This window comes from Chelmon rostratus, chromosome 6 (assembly GCF_017976325.1).
Source record: "Chelmon rostratus isolate fCheRos1 chromosome 6, fCheRos1.pri, whole genome shotgun sequence".
NCBI lineage: Eukaryota > Metazoa > Chordata > Actinopteri > Chaetodontiformes > Chaetodontidae > Chelmon > Chelmon rostratus.
The window spans coordinates 15,955,055-15,964,385 of record NC_055663.1 but is presented as its reverse complement, the minus strand read 5'-3'; the positions used below and the strand labels follow the sequence as shown (position 1 = coordinate 15,964,385).

General features: G+C 39.5%; 1 protein-coding gene across 1 annotated transcript; it reads right to left on the bottom strand.

The window, feature by feature from the left end:
• Nucleotides 1–3,538: 3,538 nt before the first annotated feature.
• si:dkeyp-59c12.1 lies at nucleotides 3,539–4,881 on the bottom strand. Its single transcript, XM_041939738.1, has 4 exons — nucleotides 4,818–4,881; nucleotides 4,677–4,730; nucleotides 4,519–4,595; nucleotides 3,539–3,964 (listed from the first exon to the last, which is right to left on the bottom strand). Exons 1-4 carry the CDS (start codon nucleotides 4,864–4,866, stop codon nucleotides 3,539–3,541), a joined length of 606 nt encoding a protein of 201 aa, XP_041795672.1. The 5' UTR covers nucleotides 4,867–4,881.
• Nucleotides 4,882–9,331: the final 4,450 nt, after the last annotated feature.

The following is a 9,331-nucleotide window of genomic DNA, read 5'->3' as shown; positions in this document are numbered from 1 at the left end:
TTTGAAGACCAGCAGCAAAATGACTTACTTTAAAGACTGGAGGGCAAAGAAGCACACACAGCTATGTTTCACTGGTTCAGTACATGCAGCTAATGTACAGGTTTATATGGAGCTTACACTGTGACATGCTGGGTGTTGTATGAATGATACAGGCAGCATCTACTTTAACACATGGGATGAGCAGCACTTGCCCATATATTGTGCCCACAATGCATTTCATGACTCTTTTATCATACATACACATTTAATTGTACATAAAATACACTTAATGGTGTAAAGTGCTTCACATGTGCCCTTTTGCAGCTTTTGCCTCATTAGTTTTTTTCATTTTTCTGACATAAAAGTGCATCTTGTCCACAGTGGGTCAAAGCAACATTATGTAAGAATTGGTATTTATTGCGATTTGGCACCCAAATATTTTCAGATTGCATCGCTGTCATAAATATGGACATCTGTACACATGCATTGGTTATGACTGCATTACTTCGGAGTTGACGTGTTTGCTAACACAGCCAATCAAGAAAGTGCAACAACACAAGACATAACTTAGCAACCCAGCTAATATTACTCGTTCAACAGCAATTTTTCGTGAGCTGTCACGAAAAATGAAAAGCTAGTTCAAGATTCACTTCTGTCCAGCTTCTAACATCCTCTTCGGTCACTTCTCCCCTGCCATGATGTGCGTAGAGGCTGTTGAGCCCAGTTCTGTTGCCCACTCGCCCTGAAAACCTCCTCGCCTATTGCTCCGAGCCAGCTAGCTGCACAGATAGCTGCGCTAGCTAGCTAAAGCTAGCAGCAGTTAGCAGTTACTTTAGCAACAAGTAAAGCTATCAGTCCATCATTACCAGGAGTTGAGGCAGAGCAGCTGAAGGACATCAGAGGGAAAACCAGAAAACCTTTTAACCATAAAACATGATTCAGTTTAACCAACATAAAGCCTGACACACTTGCGGCGGGAGTCTCACCCAGGGTACGAAGAGCAGAGCAGGTGTTCAGGACTCAGGCACCTTCCAGTCAGTGTACCAACAAAATGACTTTGACACTGTTACTTAAAGGTAAAATTGTTACATAATAAGCATGTTTTATTTAAACAGTTTGTGGATTAACATGCTAAATAATATGCTAATGCTATATTGTAATCATGTTTTAATTATTCTAAATACACTTTCCTCATTCAGCGGCATGAAAAGTGGAAACACAGCTGATCCCCTGATTAAATGCAACCAAATTCTTTTGATGTCTAACTGAAAGATGCAGTTTGTACATGTCATATGGACACATTTCTAGTTTTCTGGAGGTTTCTGCTCCAGTGATGCTGACGGCAGCTCTTGCTGGTGAAACATCTGTCGGGTTGCTGTTTATTCTGAGTCCTGTTGTGACGTGACCCGGAGGGGTCGGACTGTGACAGGGACCTGCAGGGGCCAGACTGTCCAAGTCTTACTTTGTTAACCTGTGCCTTGCTCCTGTCACATTCCTCATACACAAGAATAAAACTGAGGGGGAGCTGGCACCAGCTCTCCCACCATTTGCCCTCCCATGATGCTTCCTTAATAGCCACAAAGATGGACATCTTCCTTAACGACAGAGCTTGAAGGGCGGAAAAGAAGAAAAGACCTTCCTGCCGCCTGATATTAGGGGTCAGACCAAGTTTACTGGAGCAGGCCAGCCACAAATTAGAGGAATTTTTCAGGGGGAATTATCTCCTAGTTTCGTCCTCATTGAAAAAGAGGACGAAGTTTTAGCATGTAGCATGTAGCATGATGTAACATCTGTGGAAGACTGGAGGATAAATAAGAGGGTATATTCAAGTATTTTAATGTTTTATAGCCAATATCATCCCAATCATTAGATTTAATATTCATTGGGCAGTTTTCAGTTCTTTAAACCTGCATTGTCACTACCTGTTATATACAACAAATAAATTAAATAACATTCCTCCTCCAAAGAAGTTGGAGCACTGTGTAAAACATAAATCAAACAGAATGCAATCATTTGCAAACTAACTGTGCCCATGCAGTAACATCCATTATCCAATCATGTGTTCCCAAAGTGTTGTACCTCGCTCCATCCCTGCTTGTGAACGACTGAGCCTTTCCAGGATGCTCCTTTCATACCCGATCATGATACTATCACCTGTTACCAATCAACCTGTTTACCTGTGGAATGATCCAAACAGGTGTTTTTGGAGCGTTCCACAAATTTCCCAACTTGTTTGAAACGTGTTGCTGCATCAAATTCAGAATAAGCAGATATTTATAAAAATCAATGAAGCTGATGAGGGAAAACACATTACACATATTGACTTTGAATTGTTTTATGGTATATGTCAGTGAGTATATGTCAAAAAGGATAATCAAATTTATCAAATTCTGTTTCATTTATGTTTTACACAGCGTCCCAGCTGTTTTGGAATCAGAGTTGCACTGAACAAATCAACAATTAGTTCCGTCCGAAGGATTTTAGGACGTGTAATTGCTGTCAAAGGAGCGTTTTTACGTGATGTAAGCAGTTTATTATTTCCACAGTCTCAGACAGACAAAGGAGGCAGGTGCATTCAAGGTTTTCTGGCTGATTCATAAGTCTGAGCAGCATCCTTTTCCTCCCTGGGTCCATCCCAGAAACATTCCACATACTCCTGCAAATGAGGCCAGCTTCTCCAAGTACAGGAGTCATTACCAGACTCCGTGCTATCAGGCCATGAGGTCTGAGTCAGACCCAGCCTTACTCATCTGAAGCTGACCCATTGTTATTAGTATGAGTATTTCCTCATGAGGGGTTCTTTAAATAATCGCATTCGTATAAGACAAACAATTGAATTTTAGCATATAAAAAGAAAATCCCACATTTGTCTGAATTTTGCGCTTTATTTAAATCCTTAAAAGCCATAAAACAAGATTTAGACAAACAATACATTTCAGTACATAATCAATGAATTATGAATGAACAAGGCAGAGCCCATAAATATAGAAAACACGTAGTTTGTTCTTTTGCTTTACAGTGTTTAGACTTCAATAAATACAAATATGTATGTTTTACTCTCAAGAATAATTTTACAAGTGAGGCAAACATGTTTCAGTCACTTTTTCCAGCAATACAAAAGTTTCACCTGTGAATTGAGTTTTCTTTAATCTTAAAACATTTTCTTTGGTCACTGTCCTCAGTAAAGGCACATTTAATTTGTGCATAGAATTTTATAACTTAAATTGCATACCTAGTTGCACACAATAGTATATTACAAGTGTCTGCATAATGAATGAGTCTGTCATTTCATCAGTCTTATGCAGCTTGAAGTGCCTCATTTTGTTTTGTCTCCATGTTTTCTGGGGCTTAATGGCTGTTTTTCTTCTCTGGAGTCTTTCTCTCTCAGGTTTTGAGTGAAATGCAGCTCCCTCCTCAGGAGATGTCACTGTTACCAGACGTTACTGTTACAGTAAACGTGACACGTCTGGCACACTGGGATATCCAGCCGGTCAGACACACATAACGTGTAACTTATGCACATTCACAGAAAGCTCCCTCCTCTTCTGTCTCGTTTTTACTAAATGGAGTCTGTCCGTCTCCTGGCAAACACTGCAGACATGCTTTTCACTATGCCCTTGAAACCCAAAGGCCTCTTGGCGGTCAGCTTGGCGTCCTTCATCCTGTCCACCAGCCCGTGAAACACCATGAGCACGCTGTGGTAGTTCTCGGCCGCCGACACCTCGTAGAAGTGGCAGTCAGTTTTGAGAGCCAGCAGCCAGCCCTCCTCGCTCAGCACTGTCCGCCTGTGGTGCAGGTCCCTCTTGTTGCCCACTATCACTATGGGCGCTTTGTCTGCGTTCAGGTAGTCTTTAGTGGACTTGATGGTCTGGATGAGCCTGCCGACCATGTTGAAACTAGCCCTGTCGCAGATGCTGTAGACAAGAATGTAGCCGTCTGCCCACTGGACCTTCTTCTGAAAGAGTGACGTCTCCGCAGACAAATCCTGTGAAATCACACGTTTCAGTTCACCTGCAGCAGCCGATACATTTCCTCAGGTACAAAGAGCCCTACTGCAGTTTTTCCATTTTATCATAATGCAAACTTCTATATTTCACACAGACATGTTGTACTTTTTACTGCTCTACATCTCTTTAAAAGCTCATTAGCTACCGTGCAGATCAAGATTTCTAACAATATGATGCATTATTATAGATGAAACTACCCAAAAGCAGGGTTAAAATTTCAAATACTGCTTACATGTTAAAGTACTGGTAATGATAAAAAAAAAACAACATAATAATATACTTAATATTATAACAGTATGAAAGTGACTTTTAGACTATGAATTTCATACTTGAGGCACATTCTGCTGACCTTTTACTTAATTTTGGATGAAATAAAGTATTTTTACATTGTAGTTTTTCTACTTTTTACTTAATTTAAGGATTTGAGGAGTACTTCTTCCACCACTAATAACAGCACAACATGTCAGCAGAATAAAACAGCGTTACTAACACCAGATATCACAGACAGCGGCTGTCAGATATGTCTCCTTACCCCAGAATAAGGTGAATCCCAAATATTGAGAGTGATTTCCCGACCATCTCCCATCAAACTGTGGCTATAGATGGATTCTGAAAGGCATGAAGTTCAGTTAGTGGAGGGTGAAGTTAAAAGGCTGCATGGATGTCAGTAAAACCGGACGGGACACTCACCAATATCTCCGTACTCTCCGATGAATCTCCGGGTTAAGAGGCGCACAGTCAGAGCTGAAAAACAACCATCTTTAACGCACCAGCTGCAACAGAAACACACATATATACAGAAGAATTTCTTCTCTCCAAGTATGTTCTTACCTGATTTCCCGACGCTTTCTGTCCCCATGACAACGATGTTGGCGTCCATTTTCAGTGAAACAGCTGTGAGGAGCCGCTCCGCTCCATGCGAGGCTGCTGCTGCAGCTGGAGCCTCACAGCGGTTATTATAGGACGGAGCGGTGGGCGGGGTGAGCTGATCACCCACCACCACCACCACCACCACAAAAACAACAACAACAGCAGCAGCAGCAGCAGCAGCCTCTCACGTGGTCTAACTCACGCGCATTTCTGACAGTGAGCAGGGGAAAGTCCAGCTCTTCCTCACTGTTACTTTAATAGTCTGTCATGTTGTTGGAAATGCCGGATCTGTTTGCTCACGTTTTCCCATGGGCTGATTGTTTATCATCATTATGCAGCCTGATAGCATCCCAGAGGCAAGTGTTGCACTTTTCACTCCACTACATTTGTCTGAAGGCTTTAGATACTAGTTACTTTCAGTTTTTCAGCAGGTCGCTTTCATGAAAAGTTGACTTTTTAGAGATATGTGGACAAACATATGATGACCTTATAGACCACGATGCATTGCTGTAGATTAAACTACCCAACAGTATATAAAGTAGCTAGAATTAGCTCAACCTTAGACCTCTACAGCAGCAACCTGCAACACACACATCAATGCAGCAGTAATATTAAACCAACATCATCAGATATAACAGTAAAACACTGACAGTTCCTGTGTATAAAGAGTACTTTTGATACTTTAAGTACATTTTGCTGATAATACACTTATGCAGTCTTCAGTATCAGTATAGTGCTGGATTTATACTGCAGTATTTTCACAGTGTGGTATTGCTACTTTGTCTTAAAGAATCTGAATACTGATGCTAAGTTCATTTACTCAAGTACTGTATTAAGGACTAAGTAATTTGAGGCACTTATACTTCTTCTCCACCACAGTTCAGAAGGAAATACTGTAGCTTTTAGTCCACTGCATTTATTTAAGATTGTACAGATAAAAAAATGATGGTTTACATAATATGATTGTTAATTTTTAAACAAACCAAAATATAAAATGGCTTAAAATGCTGCTGAATGCATCAGTAATAAGAATCTATAAAAATAAGAATCTGCATTGGGAAATTTTACTTTTCATTCCTTAAGTATATTTTGCTAAATTAACATTTGTGGGGTTTTTTTTAATCCAGGACTTCAACTTGTAATGCTGTATTTTACACTAGATATTTCATCTTTTCCTCAAGTAAAGAGCCTGAATACCTCCTCCACCACTGGAGAAAATCAATTAATGATTAATACAAGCTGCTCTAAAGCTGAAAGTCAAAGTTTATCTGTTCCAAGGCTGTAAAAAGTAGCCTAAAGGTCAAATAAGTAAGTTGTGACGATATTAATTACAGGTCCAGTCCCATGTATAATCAATGAGTTTGTCTTACAGGTGAAAAAAAGGCATTTTGTGTTTATCACCTTATAATAACTGAAACATTGGCCTGTTTTAAAGTTGTATTTACTTTCCTACAGTACGTAGAAACCTTTCACAGCACCACAAGCTTTGAAGTTATCTTCACTCAATTCTCACAACAAAGTGAAGCTTTCTCTTTGCTGCTAAGAGCAACCACAAGGGGGCGCTAGAGTTCAATAAATGTCTTCTGCAAGAGATTACTGGAGCCAGAGGAGGAGGGCTGGGCATTGATTGGCTTAACGATGCACACCCTTAGATAATTGGCTGTTTGTGCAGCTAGACTGTAACACCCGCCTCCCTGTGTGTGTGTGTGTGTGTGTGTGTGTGTGTGTGTGTGTGTGTGTGTGTGTGTGTGTGTGTGTGAGAGAGAGAGAGAGAGAGATTGTGTGTGTGTGTGAGAGAGAGAGAGAGAGATTTGTCTTCATCTTTTTTTGGCTTACTCTGTGGGCTACAATTTCCTGTTTAAATCTGATTTCTCACAGTAACCAGGTTTCTTGTGTGCATGTAAACAGCAAATAGAACTGTATCTAAATCACAAGTTCAAGCCAGATACACCAGATACAGATATGGTGGCTGCTTATTTAAGCTGCACCAGTAAAACTAGATCAAAGAAATCCTACATATCATCTCTGATATCATTTCCTCTCTCTTATCTCATGTAAATCAGATTATTCCAAGGCCGGAAGCTCCAAGAAGATGGGTATTCAAATATTTGGCTCTTTCTAATGTATATATTTGACAGTTGTGACTGATTTTCTATCTATCTTTATAACATTTTGCACATAATATGTTTTACCCTCTGAGGTTTTGTTGGAGAACACAGCAAATACTGAAATGTTTGGTCACAAGATAAATGTGTTCATTAAATTATTTAGCATATGTGTAAGTTAGAAATGTCTGAACGTGTATTTGAAGTAATTGTCCTTTAACCTTGTTTATTGGTGCATTAACTGTGAATGTTCTTGTGTCCGGGACCCAGAATAATGGAAAGAGTACCTCACATGGTTTATAATGTTTATGTTTATCATTATGAGAAGTGTTAGCATGTGTGGTGCTGATTCATTTAAACTAAGAGATAAATAATGGCATCATGTATGCAATTATGTTAATAAAATACATGCATATGTAGGTTATATTGTACCAAATACATTAAAGTTAACATCATGTTTCTGCGACTTAAAAACACATTAACTAATGTGTGTAAAAATACTCGCAGTTGACGGTATTAATGTTTATCAAGACACTTTTGACTGATTTGAATAAAGCTGTCATCACATTTCCCAAGCTGTCAGCATCAATCAGCTTCATCATCACGACACGTATGTGTGAAATTCATCAGCTATCAGAGGCACATTAAGTTTCCTGGCCGGCGAAGGTGTCACATTCATGAAAATTCATATCGTGCAGCTGCAGAGGTGCGACAGTGGTGAGAAATATCTTCATTCCCACAGCACACAGTTGAGTAAAAGAAACAATCCCAGAACAAATTATTGGATATATTTCAACGATGTACTGTAAATATGAGACCAAAACAGGGAAATTTATACATCCACAGGTTGTTTATTTGCTGTGTTTCATTCATTAGAGAAAATACTAACAACAGTCTGTTAAACTGCAAATCCTCTATGTCCCAATAAAACCTGAAAATCGATGCTGAACATCACAGCAGAATTTTAGCTTCAGATAATTATTTTTTTTTTTGTTCTGAATTTCAAGCGATTTGTTCCTGCTGTCGTCTCTTTACCTCAGTCAAGATAATCCTCCAAAGGGAGAAAATTATTGAAAATTAGAAAATTAGACAAACTTCACTGCCAAGACATTTCATGTAGTCACTGTAAGTAACATAACTTATGCAAATGTGCCTCAGTGCTGGTTGTGTATGAAGACGCTCGGTGTGTAAGTGATGGCTAAGCAAACTTATTTGTCAAACGAGGTCACGTATGACCGTCTCCAGCATGTCAGGTATAAATGAACGTGCAGCATCAGACGCTAGTTTAAAAGTGGAATTTCAAGGATTTAATGAAGCAAAACATCTTTATCTTGCATGTTCCATAATTCATTCTCAGTGTTTTAATGCCAAACAGACTTTGAAATGAGGCATTTAGGTTTGGTGTTTATTAGTACATTAAAATTCATATTTTTCACAATAATTTAGAGGAATAGAAACACAAACCTGCAACATTCTGACATACAGTGGTTATATACTCTCAATAAGGTCTTTTCATCAAAAGCTGTTTCACGGGAAGCTGCTTCGGCTGTGTGCGCTTATGCAAATAAATCTTCTTACGGACTTAACTTACACTTGCTCTATGTATGTGATCATTTTGTGCACTTTTCCCTGTTTCAGGCCTGCGATAAGGAAATGAACTGGAAACTACCCTCTCGATAAAAGATGTCAGATGCCAGGCTCTATTTAAATTTACATTTAATTTGCAATTCCATTTGAAATGAGAAGGATAACACTGAGCTGGAGTGAGGCAGTACTACATCGTGAGTTCAGTTCATGTTCAACTCATTTAAAACTATTAGGCAACAAAAGTGTGTTACAGGACGACAGTAAAGAAGACATTCAGATTCCACATATTCAAAGTGTAGAGAGCCTTCGTTCGTGAGATGGTTCACCCTCTGAGAAGATGAAGAAGGCTGACTGCACTCAAACCCTGATGCTCAGGGTTCCTCACCCGTATTAGTTTAGTTGGAATATGGCTCTATGTATTTATTCTCTGCAAAATGTATTTTCTTCCTACTACCTTCATGCACATACAGTCAAAATGTAGAGAGGGCTATCTTGTTAATAGTGTTGTGTGCTCTGCTACATTACGGCTGTGTTGTTTGACTTTTTTTTTTTTTTTTTTGGCTGGTAGGGGGCAGCAGAACAAGCTGTTAACGCAACAGTGACTTCCATATTATCACTTTGTGAAGTTGTCAGCAAACAGTTGCCTGTTTACACATCCAGCAGAGAGCAACATTAGCTTTCTTTTGGCGTCATGTTTCTGGCTCCCTGACAAATGTAAGCCCAGTATTTAACCTTCTTTTAGCTCTGTTCTGGTCTCCAACCATGTCCTGAGGGAAAGGTCTG

Bases quoted from the DNA above. Each gene is read 5' to 3' on its own strand.
- si:dkeyp-59c12.1 (XM_041939738.1), bottom strand. From the start codon at position 4,866: ATGGACGCCAACATCGTTGTCATGGGGACAGAAAGCGTCGGGAAATCA. The intron at 4,731-4,817 runs GTAAGAACATAC...GTTGTTTTTCAG, and splicing joins AGAAAGCGTCGGGAAATCAG to CTCTGACTGTGCGCCTCTTA. The intron at 3,965-4,518 runs GTAAGGAGACAT...GTGATTTCACAG, and splicing joins GGGATTCACCTTATTCTGGG to GATTTGTCTGCGGAGACGTC.